At 40.9% G+C, this 22,160-nt stretch overlaps 1 protein-coding gene across 1 annotated transcript; it reads left to right on the plus strand.

Moving 5' to 3' along the window:
- The first annotated feature begins 11,170 nt into the window (after positions 1 to 11,170).
- Positions 11,171 to 21,939, plus strand: LOC124276115 (1-deoxypentalenic acid 11-beta-hydroxylase-like). Its single transcript, XM_046711775.1, has 10 exons — positions 11,171 to 11,290; positions 12,312 to 12,456; positions 13,473 to 13,590; positions 15,234 to 15,334; positions 16,198 to 16,339; positions 17,072 to 17,166; positions 17,492 to 17,597; positions 18,264 to 18,348; positions 20,774 to 20,939; positions 21,483 to 21,939. The coding sequence occupies exons 2-10, from the start codon at positions 12,325 to 12,327 to the stop codon at positions 21,609 to 21,611; spliced, it is 1,074 nt and encodes a 357-aa protein (XP_046567731.1). The 5' UTR covers positions 11,171 to 11,290; positions 12,312 to 12,324; the 3' UTR covers positions 21,612 to 21,939.
- Positions 21,940 to 22,160: the final 221 nt, after the last annotated feature.

Here is a 22,160-nt window from a genome sequence, read left to right on the forward strand (position 1 = left end):
ATGTGTATGTACGGCTGCTTGTACTAGCCCAGACTTAAGCTGGTTTTATAGTGCTAGCCCACTGAGATACCATGCCGCAGTGAAGCATGAATACCCCACTCAGACACATTATACTGACTCCGAGCCGACCAGTCCTTGTCGTACCCATTAATGCCGTGCGCCAGGTAGGGACCAACAAGTACCATATTTTAACGTCTTTCGGTATGACGCGGCCGGGGATCGAACCCGCGACCTTCCGCTCTCCGGGCGGACGCTCTAACCACTACACCACGGAGGCGGTCTGATCTTCAGTAACCCATGCTTGTCGTAAGAGGCGACTAACGGGATCGGGTGGTCAGGCTTGCTGACTGGGTTGACACATGTCATCGTATCCCAATTGCGTAGGTCGATGTTCATGCTGTCGATCCATTGATTGTCTGGTCCAGACTCGATTATTTACAGACCGGCGCCACGTAGATGGAATACTGCTGAGTGCGGTGTAAACTCACTCACTCACTCATTAAAATTGTCTTATTATCTTTTGGTACTGAATCAGGTCCTGTATGTCATAATGAGATCGCGGGTGGCCACCATCTTCACCCACACGACATTTTGGTCCACAAGAACCGGTGATATAAATGGACTGGAATATTTTGTCATGGAAGCTGACGAAGATGCCATTGTAGCCGTTTTTATAAATATACTTTATTAGGCCATACTTTACAAATATTTTATGACGATACACGCAATATGTCAAGGAATGGGTTTGGGTGGAAAGTACATTAATTTTCCAACAAGGGAAACGCCACAAACTCACTGACCACGTTCTAATATCTTAAACATGCTGAAGGTCAACTGGATAACGCGATTTGGACAGTATGTCATGACCTACATGCCTTTATCTGTCCATCGGCTGTTTCTTCTACAGCGACACCTACCATCTATACGTTTACGCAACTGGGCTGGTCGACTGCTTTGTTAAACTTCACTTTCAATATTTTTATCATCAATGTGTGTCAAATGCTTACTCTTGTCTTGTGTTGGTAAGTGTTGGCGGTGGGATAGTCTAGTGGTTTAAGCGTTCGTTCGTCACGCCGATGACCCGGGTTCGATTCCCCACATGGGTAAAATGTATGAAGCCCACTTCTGGTGATATTGCTGGAATATTGCTAAAAGCGGCGTAAAACTAAACTCACTCACTCACTCACTCACTCACAAAACACATTTACGTCCCTCTACCGTCCGTTTGCCTCCAAATGAGAATGATGTATTGCAAAATAACACAAAATCGGGAATAGTCTATTAAATATCAGCACGGTAGCTAACATGGCAATGAATACCATGTACCCAACAACAGCAGTTTTTAACTGGAAACATCATTTTTTTTAGTATACAAGCTGACGTCTTTAACGGAGGGGACCAAACGGTTGAAGAGACGTCACCTGCGATTATATGACCTACTCGATGGCAGCAGTTTGATGAGTGTTGGTATGGCAACAACAGGAAGAACATTTTGGTGGTTCCTGGAATTGAACAAATATTGAAGACATTAAAGGAAATTGATTTCATTGTTTGAACTTACATACGCGATCTTTAAACATACTCAACCAGTTACACTTAGAAATTTCGGGCGGGTAGTCTCGTGGGTTGGGTTTATTTCTAACGTAAGCACAATGTGTCAGGCATATTTCTCATGTCCCTCCACACGATGTTGTTTGCAGATTTCTTGAAGCTATGTAACACCCCGCTGGCTCACATTTGCTTAAATGTCTTAACATCAACATTGTAAACTGATCCAACAACTAAATATTATTTGCATTCATCGGGCACTTACATGTCAGCTCGTTAAAGCAAAATGAACCAGTTCTTGTCCCAAGAGCTGTATCTGGGCTTGGTACACTTTAATATGATTACAATCAAACAGTTTTCATTATATCAAAATGTTTAACCAACATTCTTTAGAATTTTAATCTCACCTGTGTCTCTATCAGGCCTACACAAAGACAAAGGACTGTTCCAGAGGCTTGGTGCCATAGAGAATGAGTTCCCTGGCTCCACCATACTGACTATCAAACAGAGCAGACTTGTACAGGTAGGCACTCGGAATGAGCCAGATACTAACATGATATGTATATCAATATAATGCCCCAAAATGTCGATCAAAATGACAGCCCTTGTCTTAAAAGCGGTTTGCTGTATCCAGTTAGAAGATTGGGTCCCGTTCCACAAAACATCCGTAGTGCTACGACGTTCGAAAGTCAATGGTAAACTATAGAGTTACGACAGGTCGTAACGTTACGAACGCTTTGTGGCTCGGGACCCAGGACCTTACCTTCATAGTATTCCATAGACAAGTAACGATTAGGTATCGTTTGTAAGTTTTGGTCAGATCCAATTTCCAAAGAGTATACCCCATTTTACCATACGGGTTATTAATCAAAGTTACAAAATATGTCATTACGAATGTGTACATCATGTACTTGTTCAGAACAGCACAACAAGACGACCAATTGTTTCTAACTGTATGGGTTACCTGGAGTTACGTCCCTTTAAAGCACCAGGATCTTTGATCGAGGAATCACGATCAGAAATGAGCTTTGTAAAGGAGTGTTTGTACCGTGTGTTGCAGGGGTTGACATGGAGAGAGATAGAAGGATATGCCCAGTGCCGTATGGCGGGATGTTGTTGCTCAATAACCTGGTCCCCCACAGAAGGCGAGTGCTAACAATACCTAATCGGGATTACGCCATAAATCTTCATGCTATGTGGTTAGAATTGGTCTTCAGCAACCCATGCTTGTCGTAAGAGGCGACTAAAGGGATCGGGTAGTCAGGCTCGTTGACCTGGTTGACACGTCATCGTATCCCAAATGCATAGATCGATGCTCATGCTGTTGATCACTGGATTGGCTGGTCCAGACTCGATTATTTACAGAGAACCTCCATATGGTTGGAATATTGCTGAGTGCCGCACTAGGCAACCAACCAATCATGGTATATGGAGATTAAACGTTATCCCGTAAATGTCAGTGTAAACGTTACATTTTCAGCCAAATATAAACAGGCCTTCAAAGCCTATTCATGTACATCAACCCTGTCGACTCTCACGGTTTGGACTTAATAGTTTAAATGATAATTTCTATTAATATTTTTTAAATAACACACTGGCGTCACTACTGTCGACTTATCTAGACTTGCGTCTTTAAAGGATAGAATTACAATACATCCATCCATGGGATTAGCTGTCAGTACAGCCTTGGAGCAAAGATAGGTGGGGGTTGGAACTTTTTGGAGGTGTTGACAGCTCTGTTTAAGTGGACGTCGTTGAAGCAGCAGTAAAATCCCATATATATATGCTCGTGTTCGTGGCGACAATTTAAACATGTAAACATGGAGTAAACATGATGTAAACTTAAAACACTTAATACAATCAATGCAATATAAAGTGCTTTTGTACCAACCCAAGAGATCAAACCTGGTTATAACAGTTTATAAAGTTTCATTTGACCTTGAACTCACTGCATCGTTTTTCATCCAATTAATGTTATAAATATATTCAAACTATATAACCCAAAGTAACCTAATTTAGTTTTGACAGATAGGATATATCTATATTTTATCACGGCATAAGTCTACAGGTCCATAGTTCCATTGCAAATATCTTTTCTTTGTTTAATTGATATTTTCAGCCTACCCAACCTATCTACTGATAAAAAGGGACAGCCAGGTGTTAGAGAAGCACGTGCACAAGTGCCCACCAAGTTATTGATTCATTAGCCTGTGCTGTTCCGTCTCCATCCTTTCTCGCACACCTGGCTGTCCCTTTCTCTGCACTCCTCCCTCGTGACAAATAGTGAACTGTGTCAAAATTTTAATGATAGTTTCTTAAAGAACTTTTTTGGTGGAGTCCGGAAAATTTTCAAATATAAGAAAGCTGTTGGGTATTAGTAAATGATAAACATGTGCACTATTTATATTTATGTGGCAATTTTGTACAATGATAAAATTTGCAATTCATCGGTCCGTTTCTGACTCAAACGGACTGTAAATGGGGTTCTTTGTTTATTACATTTTGAGCAGTAAAAGATAGTGTGGGCATCCGTTTCAGGAATTTGGCAAGTGATACATTTGCCGTTTGGATGAAGGTTGATTTTGTGTAGATAGTGATTAAGATTGCAATTTGCTAGTCTTAGTCTGGTTATGGCAACATCAATTCATTGAATTTTTATCATTTGTTACTGTAAGTCCATACCGAAAGGTATCAGAATCTGCAAAGTTATGTTTTACGTTGCATGTGACCCTCAAGGAGCACGTTGATTATCATTAAACCCACCTGTGGCCATCTAAACTTGCCAAATCATGGACGGGAGTCATTTTTCAATTCATTTTATCCTTGCGTTATGGGTTCTCGGGCACCTAAGGACATCTGCTGTTGTGTCGATTATTTGCAGTTGTAAATCATGCCACTAGCATATAAATGATAGGAGCGGTGGTGTAGCCCAGTGGTTAAAGCGTTCGCTCGTCACGCCGAAGACTCGGGTTCGATTCCCTACATGGGTACAATATATGAAGCCCATTTCTGGTGTTCCACGCCGTGATATTGCTGGAATATTGCTAAAAGCGGCGTAAAACCATACTTACTCACTCACTCGCTATGGAATAACATCAGTGTTATAACGTTTATGTGGTGAGAAATCTCACAACAGTTGCCTTTGTCGTAGAGCAAGCAATCAGATGGGACTGACCTGATGCTGACAGTGAACTCTGTTGATTAGAGAACGTCACTACAAGGAAGAACAAGTCTTGACTATCATCTGAATATAGCTAAAAGCGGCGTATAACTAAACTCACTCACTCACTATAAACGATAACTTCAACCAATCACACGCTGTGAGACGCAGCAACCCCTGCTATAGTCCGAGTGAGCACTACCGTCTGAATACAAACGATGTCCGAAAACAAATGATCCGACGATATTGGGTCTGGGATAGAGACGTGCGACCAGGCAAGCTCATTAATGAATGAGTGAGTCAGTATGGTTTTACGCTGCTTCTAACAATATAAAATGGTGGGGACACCAGAAATGGTCTTCACACATTGTACCTATGTGGGGAATCAAACTCGGGTCTTCGGCTCGACGAGCGAACGCTTTAACCACTGGGCTACCCCACCGCCCGGTCCCGATAATGCACGTGCCACGCGTTTATAGGTAAACATAAACATGTATCCAGACAACGCACAAATTGTGATGTTTTAACACTGAAATCAACGACACACAAAAAAGAGCCTATACCGCAATGGAAATGGTAACATAATTCATTACATTACATACACGTTCGTCATGAACGGTGTATAGAATGTACTTGGCCAGTGGTTTATGGAAATGGTGCAACAAATATAAATTACAAGTTGTATATAACTATGTTGGTTTGGTACCTACTGATCTCTTGGCGCAGATCATCAGAGTGCCCGGGTTCTCCACCGCGAGCATAGCCCTTCTGACACTCTGGGTAATGCAGAGAAGGCTGCAGTGTTGGGGAGCCTTCATATTCTCCGGAAAGTTCTTGGTGGGTTCCACTAGGCAGCGCTTCCTGGGAGAAGTCCCATTCGCTGCCTGGGCTGCGTGTAGAGGGGGCACGGGCCCCGATGTGATGATGAGCCTTACCAGCCTGACTGCCAGGATCACCCGAACCCTCTCTGCTGCATACTATTCTTAATATGAAAAACATAATAATGGATTTATATACAATCAATCTTTATTTCATACTGAAAGGCCACAAACCTGTAGTACAATAATTAATCATGTACGGGTAGTAGTACATTTTTTCTGAGAATGAAAGCTTTTGTGAATATATATGAACAATCCTTCTAAATGTGTTTTACTGGAATTATGCATCAATGATATAAACGTATGAGTTTCAGGATGAACGTAACAAGTGTTTTATTTCTGTTACCCAATTACGTTTTCCATGGCTATCACATAGTATCATCATATCATAACATTTTCGTGGCAATCTGTATGAAGGCATTTATTAATAATTCTAACCAGTATCTAATCATTTTTACATTTGATTCTATGTACAATGGATATCTTCCACTTTCTCCGTGAACCATACAAGAGTTGACGTGGCTGTTTTTACGCCCAGAAATTTCTTGCATGCATACAAATGGACTGTTTCTCTAACATCGAAAGTTTGGGAAAGATGATTGGTAAAATGCACACCTAAGTATTTATTTATATAGAGCCTAGTATCCATCAATAGGTGCTCGCTGGCGCTTTGACAAAATCAGAACAAGTCAAGGAACAAATGTTCCGACAAAATCCATAGTCTAGAGAAAGGCAATGCGAAAAAGGTGTGTTCTGAGGAGACACTTGAAATCCTCCTTGGATGATAGTGGTCCTTAATTCTGAAGGTAGAGAGTTCCAGATCATGGGACTGCAAACTGAGGGGCGATCAGACATCACAGAGGTGGATAGCAGTTGATTGAGTTGGTGATCATTGGACGATAGGAGTGAGCGTTCTGGAGAGTAAAGGGAGATCAGGTCCTTTAGATATGATGGATAACTGTCATTGAAGAGACAGTCATGAGTCATGCAGCAAATCTTGTAGACAATCCAAGAGGAAACAGGGAGCCAATGCATGGCTTTAAGATGCATGTCATATGCTCTGATTTAGGGATCTTAGAGATACACCTAGTTGCCGAGTTCTGAATTCTCTGTACCTTGAAGATGGCTTTGTTTGGAAAATGTGCATATAGGGCATTATAGTTATCAATCTTGGAAGACACAAGGCACTTCATCAACAGCTTGGTGGTAGGTGTATCCAGAAGGTAACGCACTTTGCCGATATTATAAATGCTGTGGAAAAGTGCTCCGCTGAGGAGGGATATGTGAGTATCCATTGTCGGGTTTTTTTTCATCATAAGTGACTCCCAGAGCACTGGTGGTTGGAAACACTGAAGTATCTTCGAATCGAATGCTAACAGAATCAGGGTGGATTTTTCGTTGTTGCTGTCTTGAACCCATGATCAAGACCTCTGCTTTTTCATCATTAAGTTTCAAGTAATTGGAACTCATCCAGCGCCTGATGTTGGCAATCCAATGCTCCAGTCTTGTAAGGTCGAGGAAGAGGTCAGCAATTTTGAATGAGATATAAAGCTGGTTGTCGTCAGCATACAAATGAAATCCCATTGAGCGTTTCCTTATAATGTCACCTATGGGCAAAATGTACAAAGAGAAAAGAAGGGGGCCAAGAACCGAGCCCTGAGGCATACCCCATTTATTTGCTGGCTTATCAGAAAGCACATTTTGAATTTTCACAGACATTGAACAATCTGAGAGATTTGATCCACTGAAGTGCAATTCCACGGACACCAAGGCGTTTACCTAATCCGCAGAGCAATAGTATCAAAAGCGGATGACAAATCCAGGAGCACAAGAGGAGTAACATTTTGATTACCCATGGAGGACATGATATCATTGTGAACCTTTGCAAGAGCAGTCTCGGTGCTATGGCAGGGTTTGTATGCAGATTGGAATGATTCAGTAAGATTGTTTTCTTTTAGATGACGCTGTAATTGTGATGCTACTATCCTCTCCATACACATAGATACAGGGGATACATTTGACACTGGACGATAGTTCTTCAAAACATTAGGATCCAGTCCCGGTTTTTTAATGATTGGAGTTATCAATAAAAACAATAATTGTTTAGCAAAACATTTTATGAAAAAGATATTATTACTCAGTTGCTTTCTTCTAACAGAGGTTCGAAACAATATTATTATGTTATGACACAGATTGAAGAAAATCTGAAGATGATTGAAAATGGGAAGAGGAAATATTAATAAGATTTAACTGGTCAAATACATTTATCAAAGCATTTGAAACAACATCTGATCCTAAGTTAAGAAGGATTCAGTGCAGGCAATTACATAGAATTATACCAGTCAATACATATTGAAGTAACATGAACCATGTTTATAGCAATCTATGTGCATTTTGTAAATTCGAACCTGAATCAATACTCTCTCTGTGGATTATGTTGAAATGTTCACATGCTACCAGAATTATATTCCACTGTGATCTAGTGTTATTTGATATTTCAGAATCCTTCCAAACCGATGCTATTATTAGCTAAACTTCACATCTATAAATGTAAACTTACAAACCGAATACTGCGTCTATCCGTATTTCAAAAAGAATTGAACTTTTAATGCAAGATCAAATCAGATAAAAATCAGATATTATAGCAAAGCAAGGTTACTGGAATACCATAACAAATGGAAACCATATGACAAACTTTTTCAAGTGTAAACATTGATGATGTGAATTAATTTTTTTCTGTATTATTAGATGTACTCTTCATAAAAATTAAGCAACAAGTATTGTTTTCAGTATAATATCTTTTATCTTTATCTTTTTGGCGATACTTTACTGAAAGGTAAATTTTCAACAAATACACAACCTTTTGTGACTGTCAAATTGATTTATGTGATAACATTGATATCATCACCCGAACACAACCATCCTCAGAAACAACATGCAAATGTGTGGCATGCACATCGGTTGAAAACTGACGGTAAGGAGAACCTTTCGACCATAACGACGTCACTTGACGGCAACTGAGGTGGCTCAAGCAGTGGGAATGGTACAGGGGGTATGACCCAAACCGCTGTTGCGTATCATTTTAATGTTCACTGCAGCGTGATTTCAAGAGCGATGACTCGATACCACCAAACTGGACTCATACCAGAGAGGCCACGCACAGGTCGTCCAAGGGTCACAATTCCTCGAGAAGATCGTTATTTGGCCACACTCGCCCGGAGAACTAGGTCCACCACGACCAGATCTCTCCAGAAGGACCTTCAGAGAATTTCAAGAAACAGAGTTTTAACACAGACAGTAAGGAACAGGCTTCATGCTGAAGGACTAAGGTCCAGATGACCCAACAAGGCATTCCCTTGTCTGCACATCATCGACAGTTGGGGCTTACTTGGGCAAATCAATACCGTAATTGGAAGGTCTATTGTTGGCGGAATGTTCTCTTACAGATGAATCAAGATTCTGCCTTCAACGATGGTAGGGCACGTGTCTGGATAAACAGCAATGAAAGATATGTCAACTATGTACAATTGCTGAACACGATCATTACGGTGGTGGAAGTTTGATGGTATGGGGCGACATCAGAGTTGGGCAGAGAATAGATTTTGTAGTCATTAGACGGGGTACCATGACTGGTGTATGGTGCAGGGATTAAAGTGTCACACCTGTAATCATTCGTCTGACGCAAAAAGCGGGTCCTAACTTCATCTTTATGGATGATAATGTCCGTCCACATCGAGCATGAGTTGTTAGTGATGTTCTTCAGATCAACAACATCACACATATGGACTGGCCAGCAAGGTCACCTGATCTTAATCCCATTGCACATGCTTGGGACATTCTTGAAAGGCGTGTTAACGGTGTCCATGTTCGCCCCCAGACTCTGGATCAACTTGAGCAGGTTTAACAGAGAGAATGGCAGAACAGCAACAGCAACTTGGCAGGCTCATTTGATAAATGCCAAGACGTGCAGAAGCTTGCATTCGTGCCCATGGTGGTCATTCGCGTTACTGAACACTGCATCGCTGAACTTTTTTAATGTTAAGATTTTGCTCCATCAATGTGGCACATTTTGCTTTTTCACGGGTACATGCTTTTGATGCTTTGTAAATCTGTTATTGCTCTATACCATTCAATATCATTTTGTTAATCGTGTGTACATAGGTTTCAACTTTCTATTGCATCATTCAGTCATTTGCAATTTCAATAAATGAAACTGTAATGAGACAAAAAATTCGTGTTGTTAAAGTTTTTTGTGAGGAGTGAGTGTGTGAGTGAATGTTGCATGTAGAAAAAGACAACTCGGATGTGTCCAGTTATTATATACTGAAAGCCATTAAAAACGCAAAAGTTCTATTGAAGATTTTTTTACTGCGATACAGAGGATGTAGGGATAAAAGGCTGTTATTCTGGCCCATTTCAAGTTCGAGTCCCGGAGCATTCCTCTCACGTGAACTTTGATTCTTAAAACTGAACCTTTGACATTTCTCGTAAACACAACCACATTCATGAAACACGTTGTGCACATGCATTATCTGCACCCAGGCCCTGTAAAAGCACAAGGAATTTTTGAACTCAATCACTTTGAGAAAATGCCACACTTGACACATGACGAAAGGAATCAGATTATCGGTATGGTCAGCCAAGGTGCTTCAGATGTGATGATTGCAAGGCACTTTAATGTGCATCCATCCACTGTAAGTCGACTCAGAGAACGTTTTCGGGCTCCCGGAAGGGTTGCTGATGATCGACCACGGCCTAGTGCACCACCTGTGATAACAGCTCGACAAAACCGAAATATCCGAGTTTCACACTTGCGAAATCGGTTCCAAACAGCTGATGATTAGGCAAGGAGGACAATTGGGATAAGTCAACACCATTTCAGAGCCCAAAAGGTGCAAGGACGCCTTGCTGCCTTCAACATCCGGTGTCGTCACCCGTACCGTTGTCCAACCTTATTGCATCGCCACAGACTTGCCAGACAGCGATGAGCAGCAAATGGGGCCAATCTTGGCAACAGGACATGGCCAGATGTCATTTTTTCAGATGAATCCAGGTTTAACTTATCCCTTGCAGATGGACGTCAACAGATTTATCGGCGTAAAGGAGAAAGACTTGCGCCAAACTGTGTCCTTGAAAATGATCGTTTTGGAGGGGGTGGTGTCATGATCAGACCACAGACCATCAGAGGCTGCAGACCATCCAACAGCTGTTCCTGAGATATGTGTGTCTTTCAATGCCCCAAAGACTGCGAGCATGTCTTGCAGCGCACGGTGAACACACACGACATTGACTGCAAGTGAGCCCTCCTTTGTTTGATGTCGTTGTTGCGTCACTGATGTTGTTGTTGACTGGACATTTTCAGATGAAATTATTCACAGATGTTCACTTAAAACATATCTGCCAGTTAGGTTTATATATGTTGGAATTAGTGTGAGTAAAGAAAGTATGAATGTCAAATTGCATTTTTAATGGCTTTCAGTATATATCTTTATTTACATTGTACATGTACATGTACATGTTTTGAAAAACAAAAACAAATATTACACAATCCTGTCAAGATAGAGCAACTTAAGTGTGCAGTAGGCACCTTATCGTCAGTCGAGATAGGCAACAGCTGACAACTGGAACAGGTATACCATAGGAACGACACACAGTCACAAATTACCCTGTAACTGCGTAATAAACACGTCGTTTATTTACTCAGGTAAGAAACTTTACTTTCGTCTTAAGTTTAATCTATCGTACCTTAACTATATGTTACCTCCAGGTTTAGGGTTTAGGGTTGAATATTTTAATTTAATCTAATTTTATTTCATTAATACTACGCGGCTTTAAATATGTAGTTGTATGCTGTATATCCTGTGTAACGAATCAACATGTGATGTTTGATTACCTGATATTTCTCGCATAGATATACTTTGATAATTGATTGTGATCATGCTCCAATGGAGGAACCGCTCGAGTTTTTAAAGAACATGAAAGTTTGTTCGTTTCCTCCATGTTATTATATCTATAAACTACCTTCCTTGTTCAACAGACCAACTTCTAAATGCCACTCAAAACCTGCTTGATATCTTGAGTGTAATCTTCTAATTTTTAACCGTGAAACGATAAGAGCTCGTGTCACAGTGTTCTGTTTTGTTCAATCATGCCAGTTACTGCACTTAGCCGTTCCTGAAGTGACAGATTCTGCATGTACAAAACCCCATTTAACTGAGTTAAAAACAATATCAGAACAACGCTCCGTCTGCTGTATGTCACTGAAATGTACAGCCACACACTGACACGTTTTACATGGAATGGAAAATAGAATACACTATGCTTAACATTTATTTTATCTGCACTTTAAAAAAATAGATAACATGAAAAGCATGTGCATTTCGTTGAATGGCCTCTGAAAAGAGTGTGACGAATCGTCACGTCTCGCTACTTGATTGACAGCAAAGTTGATTCGTTAGTTGGTTTCTTGTTTTACGCCGCACTCAGCAATGTTCCAAAAGTATAGCGGCTGACAGCAAGGAATTACCTGGGTAGGAGAGTGACACCGAGTGCAAACAAAGGTTGGGCGAGAAGCTCTTGTAAAATCCTTAAGAAGAATTTTCACATTCGTGTTAAACTGTTGTTTTTAAGCTGGACATATTCCTCTTAGGATGACTCTCCTAAGCTACATCCCAGAGTGGATTCCACAACCAAATATCTACAAGGTACATTGGTGTTATTTTCAGGATTTGAAAGAAGATGGAGGACAAAAGCTACCCCGGTTGGTCGGACGAGTCCAACCCTGCCGTCTTCACAAAGATGCCGGAACAACCCAAGGAGAAGAAGCCAGGCCATCTCTCTGGAGATCAAATCAAGAAGTTCTTTCACGAAGTAGGAAAATGAAGGAAATCAACGGACATCACATGATTTGTATTTTTTTTCAAACAGGGCTTTTGGTATCCGATGTAATCATTTTTGTATGTCAAAAATGGCTGCCCTGCGGCCATATTGAAAGTTCATATTGATGCTCTGAACAGTCTTGCTACACCTTACATTAACAAAGATTCCACATTGTGTTTCACCTGAGTCTGTCAAAAGACTTCGGAAAGCCGCAAATGTAAAACATGAGGCAATTTCAAAACAACCCACATGGTCTGTTACACCATGAATTACTGAATGTTTTTAACTGAAGTTTATATGTTGAACATATACGGGCCATTAAGTTATTATACCATTTTCAAGATCAACATCGACACTGGGATCGTCCAAGGCTGGGGTTCAAACCTATTCACAAATGGGGTGTGGCCAGGTTGCCTTGTCAAAGCTGTCTTATCCTAGGAGTAACTTCCAACGTTAACCTTTGACATCGCCAGGCTCTTGCCAGGTACCCATAGCCGTTACAGTCATGTCACTCATGGTCAGATAACATTTACACTACTGCGGAATTCTGCACTCCGGCATAAGGTATGAGTGGTCGTGGACTTGCACAAGTCTCTAAGGTAAAAATTAATAGTTTAAATGATAATTTCTAAAAGATAATAGATTTAACACACAGGATCACAGGCAGGGGCCCTGTACTGTCCGGTTGCCTCTCAGAAGGATAGAATTACTATACATCCCTGAGCTCAGTATTCAGTACAGCCTTGGAGCAAGGCTAGAGTGGTCGCTGCAGACGCCGGTGTGACTAATTCCTTCGTTGTGTAGCATGAGTCAGTCGTCCTCTTAAAGTCCACAGGTAATACAAGAATTATGTTCAAGACCATACATACTGGTAGCATTCATTCTCAAACCGTAGTTCATCGATGTTGTGCAATGTATTTTATAAATGAGTATCTTATGCGAAGAACCATAGGACATCTCACAATTAGTACAACGTCCACCAGCCATATACAGACTATTATTTGCAGGGATTCGTAGTAGTGGAGGATTTCTTCTCACCTGAGGATCTTCAACCTTGCCGAGACGCTGTAGAGAAACTTGTGGACGAGTTTGCACAAAATCTACACAGAAAAGGAAAAATACAAAGTACATTTTCATAAGTATACAATTCAACATTAAATTGCCTTATTATCTTTTGGTACTGAAACAGGTCCTGTGTGTTATAATGAGATCACGGGTGGCCACCATCTTCATCCACGCGACATTTTGGTTAACAAGAACCGGTGGTATAAAAGGATGGGAGTTGACGAAGATGCCATTGTTGCCGTTTTTCGTTTTTACGCAATATGCTAGGGAATGGGTTTGGAGAGTACGTAAATTGTCCACAAGGTCGGTTTGTTTGTTTGTTTGTTTGTTTGTTTGTTGTTTAACGCCGCACTCAGCAATATTCCAGCTATATGGCGGCGGTCTGTAAATAATCGAGTCTGGACGAGGCAATCCAGTGATCAACATCATGAGCATCGATCTACGCAATTAGGCTGCGATGACATGTGTCAACCAAGTCAGCGAGCCTGACAACCCGATCCCGTTAGTCGCCTCAAACGACAAGCATGGGTTTCTGAAGACCAAATCTTCACGGGTGACTAAACAGTGAATCAGAAGAGAGAATAGTGGGTTAAGTGCGGCGTTAAACAACAAACAAACAAAACACTGTTTTAGCAGACCCTTCGACAGCATCAAAATGATTTTAAAGCTGTGATGTCACATGACAGAAGGCTTTTCATAATAACTTTGGTCATATTGACAAAGGTTACTATTGTCAACACTACCGTCCGTCCAATGAATAGCATGTACCTAACAATATTAGCATTGACCAATAACTGGAAATATCATGTTGTTGAGTATACTCTTTAACGGAGGGGACCCAACTGTTGAAGAGACGTCACCTGCGATAACATAACCTACATGATGGCGCAGTAGGATGAGTGTTGGCATGGCAACAATAGGAGGAACATTTTGGTGGTTCCTGTAATTGAACAAATATTGAAGACGTTAAGGGAAAGTGTTTTCATTGTTTGAGCTTACATATACGATCTTAAAACATAAGTCACACTTAGACATTTCGAGCAGGTAGTCTCGTGCTGATAACGCCCAGCACTCCAGTTTCTAACGTAAGCACAATGTGTCAGGCATATTTCTGATGTCCCCCTACATGATTTTTGTAGCAGATTTCTTGAAGCTGCTTACCACCCCGCTCACTCACACTGGGTTATGTGTTTTCTACATAAATATCATAAAATCAAAATTGCAAACTGATTCAACAACTGTTTGCATTCATGAGGCACTTACATGTCAGCTTGTTAAAGCGAAATGAACCAGTTCTTGTTCTAGTATCATTGTATCAATTCTTTAGAATTTATGAACATATTTTATTCAATGTTAAAAGGGATTGGGCACAAGTTATGTAACTTATTATCGCCCGCTCCCATCAGAAACATGAACAATAATGAATGGACGTAATGAATGGACATAATAATATTAGGACATATTATTGATTAATCGAAGCGCTTACTTCGAACAATGTATTTATGCACATGTCTAAAGATATTTTCATTAATAGTATTTGACAGAGCAGGGTTGCCGTAAAGAATGGTATCAATGTCCAAGTGAACTTTTGATAGTTCAAAGTCTTGCTTCAGATCAAAACGGCAGCTGACAAATATTGGACATTTTAAAGAGAATGTCCAAAATACATAATAGAATTGTAATCTCACCTGTGTCTCTATCAGGCCTGCACAAAGACAAAGGACTGTTCCAGAGGCTTGGTGCCATAGAGAATGAGTTCCCTGGCTCCACCATACTGACTATCAAGCAGAGCAGACTTGTACAGGTAGGCACTCGGAATGAGCCAGATACCAACATTAACATGTGATATGAAAGTACAAAACCAATGATTCTCTCCCCCACCCCCCTCTCTCTCTCTTTCCTTTGAAACTTAATATCTTAATATTTCTATGTGCAAAATCGCTGACCCCCTACCTCAACAGAACAAAATGGGTGAACCCCCCACCCCCTAAATCATAATATATCTCACGCACGCACGCACACACACACACGCAATAAATTATTAACGATCCCTTACTACGGTTCATGGTGCGCGCGCTTGCGTGCGTGCGTGCGTGCGTGCGTGCGTGTGTGTGAGTGTGTGTGTGTGGAGCGCAATAGTGCAGTGGTAAGGCGTCTGCCTATCTCGCTGAAGGCCCGGGTTCGATCCCCGGTGGAGGCACCTATTGTTGGGTCCCGAGGTGGGCACATTTCCGTAGTATCCTTGGACAAGATACTTAGATCCACATTGTCTCAGTTCACCCAGCTGTAAAATGGGTACCCGTCAGGATGTGCTGGCAACGTGAGTGTTTAGATTATTGCGCCTAACAGGCAGCATGGCTGTATGATCCCCAGGAAGTTGAACAAGTATCCGAAAGTACGATAGTGTCCCATGACCGGTAAAAGTAATGTACGTAGCACCGTCGGCGGGCAATGTGCCTGGATATGAGCGCCATATAAGCGGACTATTGAATTAAATTATCAGTAAATGAAAACGACCTGCCTCTTTTTCTCAGTCATAGGAAATCTCTGCTATAGGCAGAGACTACTGCGCGACTCGTGTAGTACGGTTACATCTATAGGATAAGTATGTCATTATGAATTGCTATCAAGTAATGACCTCAAATCTCGTTGTCTTATTCTTATAAGGAATTCAAAGACCTGTGGACCAATGAACGACTACTGAATGCAGTTGAGCAGCTGATTGGTCCAAATATCATGGGACACCCAGTGTGGAATCTGCGCTATAAGACTCCGCAGAACGAGGCTACCACTGTACCTTGGCACCAAGGTGAGTCTCTATTCGGGCGATGTTTTTTCGGTGCATGGTAAAAGACCGCCAATAATAGTGACACAAACAAAGTGTGTTTAAACACATGCCACCATATCCACATTGCATAGATCGATGGTCATACTGTTGATCAGTTGATTGTCTGGTCCGGACTCGATTATTTACAGACCGCCGCCATATACTTGGAATACTGCTGAGTGCGGCGTAAAACTAAACTCACGCACTCACTGAGTGTGTTTAAACGTGTTTCTCTCCACTGGAGACTAAATTATATATAAATATCCTTTGGCTACGCCCTGTTTAGCTGATTTTAAGTACGAATAAATATAATGATCAGTGGTTTGTTTGCACGATAAACATGCCTGTCACAAAGTTGTCGTTTTACTAACCCCAATGCCAACCGCAACCTCAATCCTAACAACCCCGTACATTCTCACCTAATCACTTATCATTCTGGGGCGGTGGGGTGGCCTAGTGGTTAAAGCGTTCGCTCGTCACGCCGTAGACCCGGGTTTGATTCCCCACATGAGTACAATGTGTGAAGCCCATGTCTGGTGACCCACGCCGTGAAATTGCTTGAATATTCCTAAAAGCGGCGTAAAAACATACTCACTCACTTCTCAACTTTAGTACAATGTGTGAAGCCCATGTCTGGTGCCCCACGCCGTGAAATTGCTTGAATATTCCTAAAAGCGGCGTAAAAACATACTCACTCACTTCTCAACTTTACAGATGCGGCCTACCTGGAAAACAGCACCTACGGCGTGTTACAGCCGGCCGCTTGGATACCCCTTCTCGACACTAATGAGACTACTGGTTGTATGGAAGTAAGAAATCTTATTCATTTCCTGGTAGAATGAAAATATCTTGTTATTAATGTATGGAGTAATGTAATGATATAAACAGTCTTATAAACTGAAAACTGAGAAGTTTGGTTGGTGAAATTCGCTCTTGAGAGTTATTCAACTTTGACGTGTCAGGATCCGCTTGTCGTGAAACGAAGTCCAGATATGATCGTTGTTCTGCCAAAATTATTCTCCTAAACCTGAAGGAAAGTAAACATGTTTGTATTGTGTTACTGCGGGGTTTTCTCCCTCGAAGTGGACAGACCGTGACCTAACTGAAAACACACAATTAACTCACTCACTCCAGATGATTGTGGGCGGACACCGTTCGGGGCGTGTTGGCAAACACACATGCTGTTGGGCAGACACGTGGTACGTCATTCTGCCAGAGGACGAAATGTCTGCGGCACTTGGTAGGTACACGGGTCTTATACAAAACACACACAATGTAAGAGATAACAATATAATGTACAAAATGTCGATCAAAATGGCTGCCGTTGTGTTGAAAAGTGGTTTGCTGTTAGAAGACTGGGCCCCGATCCACAAAGTATTCGTAGTGGTAAACTATAGAGTTACGACAGGTCGTAACGTTACGAACGCTTTGTGGATTGGGACCCAGGAACTTACGTTTACAGTATCGTTTATATAAATTGTTTGTAAATTTTTGTCAGATCCAGTTTCCAAAGAGTAGACCCCCTTTCACCATATGGGTTATTAATCAATGCTGTTACAAAATTGTATATGTGTCATCACGAATGTGTACATCATGTACGTGTTCAGAACGGCAGAACATAGAGATATAGTGTTTATAGCTGTATGGGTTACCTGGTTGTTGCACATAAAACTACGCCTCTTCAAGATGGAAACAACCAAGAATAAAACTTAGTATGTATGTATTAGTAACATATTTATCACAGGTTGCAAGAGAGCAGGTTGATTTGGTTAGATTCCTGATGTGATATGTCTCAGACACATTTCTCTGTACGGAGTTACGTCCCTTTAAAGCACCTGGATCTTTGATCGAGGAATCATGATCAGAAATGAGCTTTGTGAATGAGTGTTTGTACCGTGTGTTGCAGGGGTTGACATGGAGAGAGATAGAAGGATATGCCCAGTGCCGTATGGCGGGATGTTGTTGCTCAATAACCTGGTCCCCCACAGAAGGCGAGTGCTAACAATACCTAATCGGGATTACGCCATAAATCTTCATGCTATGTGGTTAGAATTGGTCTTCAGCAACCCATGCTTGTCGTAAGAGGCGACTAAAGGGATAGGGTGGTCAGGCTCGCTGACCAGGTTGACACGTCATCGTATCCCAATTGCATAGATCTATGCTCATGCCGTTGATCACTGGATTGTCTGGTCCAGACTCGATTATTTACAGAGAACCTCCATATGGTTGGAATATTGCTGAGTGCCGCACTAGGCAACCAACCAATCATGGTATATGGAGATCAAACGTTATACCTGAAAAACGTCGGTGTAAACGTTAAATTTTCAGCCAAACATTAACAGCCTTCAAAGCCTATTTCATGTACATCAAACCTGTCGTCTCTCACGGTTTGGAGGTGGGACACATCTCTATTGTGAAAAATCACGTTCTCAGGTCTACGGTTATAGATGCACAAGTCTCTAAGGTAACAATTATTAGTTTAAATGATATATTTCATGAAATAATTAAAATAACACACTGGCGTCCTTACTGTCCCTTTATCTAGACTTGCCTCTTTAAAGGATAGAATTACAATACATCCATGGGCTTAGCCTTCAGTACAGCCTTGGAGCAAAGCTAGGTGGGGACTGGAGGTGTTGACAGCTCTGTGTTCGTAGAAGTCGTTGAAGCAGCAGTAAAATCCCATATATATATATATGCCCAGCATCCCAGGCTTAAACTTTTCGCGTTTATGTCATGTGTATGCCGAGCTTGATGGCAGAAGGTAAAAGACTATGAGGTGTGAAGCAATACAGAAAACTCACGGTATGATTCAAATAGTTAACTGAAATCGTGTTGAAGCTTTTTACTGAAGTAAATATTTCAGAACAGGTCCCAAAGGAAAGCTGCCTGTAGACGCATGTTCGTGACAATTTAAACATGTAAACATGACGTAAACATGAAACAGACAGACAGACAGACAGTATTTATTCAGTAAAGAGGCCCTAATCCTAAATACCTATAAAAAGAAACCGTTTCAACAGGGGAACCATTATAAAACCATTTCTCATAATGACGAAGAGGCCCCCCATTTCTAAAGACAATAATCTTGGTTTTGTTTAAGTTAACTTTCATCCCTGTACTATTACAAACATTTAATTTCTTTTGAAGCAAATTACACGTGCCAGATAGTGCCGAAATGTCATCTGCAAACATAAGTACACATAGATTCGAGAACAATTGACCTACCTCCAATTCTAATTTTTTACGAAGATTATCAATAAATATAAGAAACATCTGTGGGCTTAGAATACATCCCTGCCTTGTACCTACAGAACATTTAAAACAAGATGAAAGGCCAAGTTTAGTTCTGACACAGGCTGAAAGATTGGAATACATTGATGCAATAATACATGTATTATAAAACTTGCCCGATACACCAGCCCTATGTAAAGAGGCTAAAAGAAAATCACAAACATGACACACTTAATACAATCAATGCAATATTAAAGTACTTTTGTACCAACCCAAGAGATTAAACCTGGTTATAACAGGTTATAAAGTTTCATTTGACCTTGAACTCACTGCAGCTGCATCGTTTTTCATCCAATTAATGTTATAAATATATTCTGCAGAACAAAGAAGATTGTACACACTACCCTTGTCATGCAAAATCTCCATTGGCTCCCAATCAAATTCAGAATCCAATACAAAGTATTCGTTCTTGTTTTCAAATGCGTCCAGGGACTGGCTCCAGTGGATCTTTCACAATGTGTGTGTGTGTGTGTGTGTGTGTGTGTGTGTGTGTGTGTGTGTGTGTGTGTGTGTGTGTGTGTGTGTGTGTGTGTGTGTGTGTGTGTGTGTGTGTGTGTGTGTGTGTGTGTGTGTGTGTGTGTGTGTGTGTGTGTGTGTGTGTGTGTGTGTGAAAACTATAGAATAGAATAATACTTTAATGCCTTTTCAGGAATTTGTGTTACATCAGCAGAGCTACTGACACATCAGAGAGATACCAAACATATTTACATAAATTCTTTGATTTAGGTATCTTCACATTTGTTTAAGAGAGATATGGTACTTGGAATAAAGGATGTACGGGCTCTCTTAGTTTTCACAATTGGAACTTTGTAGCGGCGGCCTGAAGGGAGGAGGTTGTATTCCGAATTTAAGTAGTGAGTACGGTCAGATATGATTTTGACAGCTTGATTCACGATTTGCCGCTCATATATTGATGATAAACATTCAAATCTGACTCCAGCGATTTTACTTGCAGTGTTAACAATTTTGTCTATTTTAGATTTGAGATGGACTGAGAGAGACCCGTACCAACAATGGAAGGAAAATAACCCAAAGTAACCTAATTTAGTTTTGACAGATAGGATATAATATTTTATCAAGGCATACGATCTACAGGTCCATAGTTCTGTTTGATATTTTCAGCCTACCCAACCTATCGACTGATATCCGTTGGAGCTTGGACCTGCGATGGCAGGCACCTAACAAGCCTGTCGGTTTTTACGGAATTCGGCAAGGAGTCCTCATGAGGTCTGCCAAAGACCCTGACCTCAAGGTCAACTGGGACGAACTTCAGGAAACAGAGAAGAAAGTACGATTAGTAGGGAATTAGTGACTATTAGCAATATTCCAGCAATATCGCGGCGGGGGACACCAGACATGGGTTTCACACATTGTACCCATGTGGGGCTTCGAACCCGGGTCTTCGGCGTGACGAGCGAACGCTTTAACCACTGGGCTGCCCCACCGCCCCAGTAAACATTACGTCACCGTCGTCATGATATTACCGAGTTATAACACCGATATCTAGATATGGATAATTGATTATTCATTATCTACGCAGTGGGCACAAAACTGAGTGACAGCGTGTTGTTTCATGCTGCAGTCAAACTGTAACATCTTTGCTATAAAAATTTTTTGTGGTTGATGGAAATTTTATCAGAGACAGAATATTTTACATTTTATGCAGTCATTTCTTTTAAAACGTTGGTCTAATTCTTTTCTCTGAGAACTGGACAAAGGCATATGTTCCCATTGTTTTCAGAAACACATTTATTGTATGATTTATGTGGGGGGTTTTAAAGATTGTCCCAAATGTTTGGTCCCTTGACATCCTTTCTTCCATCTGATATAGTTGTATGACCCGGATGTGGACGAGTTTGACACAACAATGCCGAGTCCGTGGATGGAAAAATGGGAGATCACGCATGCCAACAGACACACTGCGAGATTCCTCGAGTACAAGCTGAAACCCTGGAACTGAATGCGTGGTCCGACACATCAACAGCATCAGTCGAGTGTTCAGTTATAATCGTTCAGACTGATGTCTGTTTTCATTTATGCCCAGAATTTAGATATATTTCTGCCAAGCACGTTAAATACATTAGAACATTACATAACGAACATTAATTATTCGCTTACACGTTGGGCCATTGGATCAGTTGGCAAAATATAATATCAGTATTGTAATTTTTATTAATAACAGAATGTACTTCGATGCAAACTAAAGATCCAGTTTGCCAGAACATTGGGTAAAAATTTCAGTTTGGATTTTAGGGTCATGTGATGTTGACAAATAAATATGAATCTATTCCATCGTGTTTGAAATATATATGTTACTGTGTTCATTGATTATATATCATATAATTATATGACCCGTGTAATCCAATATTGGTGTAGATTGTTACAACTTCCTCATGACAGATTACCTTTTCAAAGCTACCTTATGCTTAAGTCATTAGATGATAGTGGTAGAACAACATGGGCATCAAAAGTTAAAAGTCTTCTTTTTAATTTTGGTTTTGGAGATGTT

The sequence above is a fragment of the Haliotis rubra genome, unplaced genomic scaffold (assembly GCF_003918875.1).
Source record: "Haliotis rubra isolate DU_JTF1 unplaced genomic scaffold, ASM391887v1 Scf206, whole genome shotgun sequence".
Classification (NCBI taxonomy): Eukaryota; Metazoa; Mollusca; class Gastropoda; order Lepetellida; family Haliotidae; genus Haliotis; species Haliotis rubra.

Bases quoted from the DNA above. Each gene is read 5' to 3' on its own strand.
- LOC124276115 (XM_046711775.1), top strand. From the start codon at position 12,325: ATGGAGGACAAAAGCTACCCCGGTTGGTCGGACGAGTCCAACCCTGCC. The intron at 15,335-16,197 runs GTAGGCACTCGG...TATTCTTATAAG, and splicing joins AGCAGAGCAGACTTGTACAG to GAATTCAAAGACCTGTGGAC. The intron at 20,940-21,482 runs GTACGATTAGTA...CATCTGATATAG, and splicing joins TTCAGGAAACAGAGAAGAAA to TTGTATGACCCGGATGTGGA.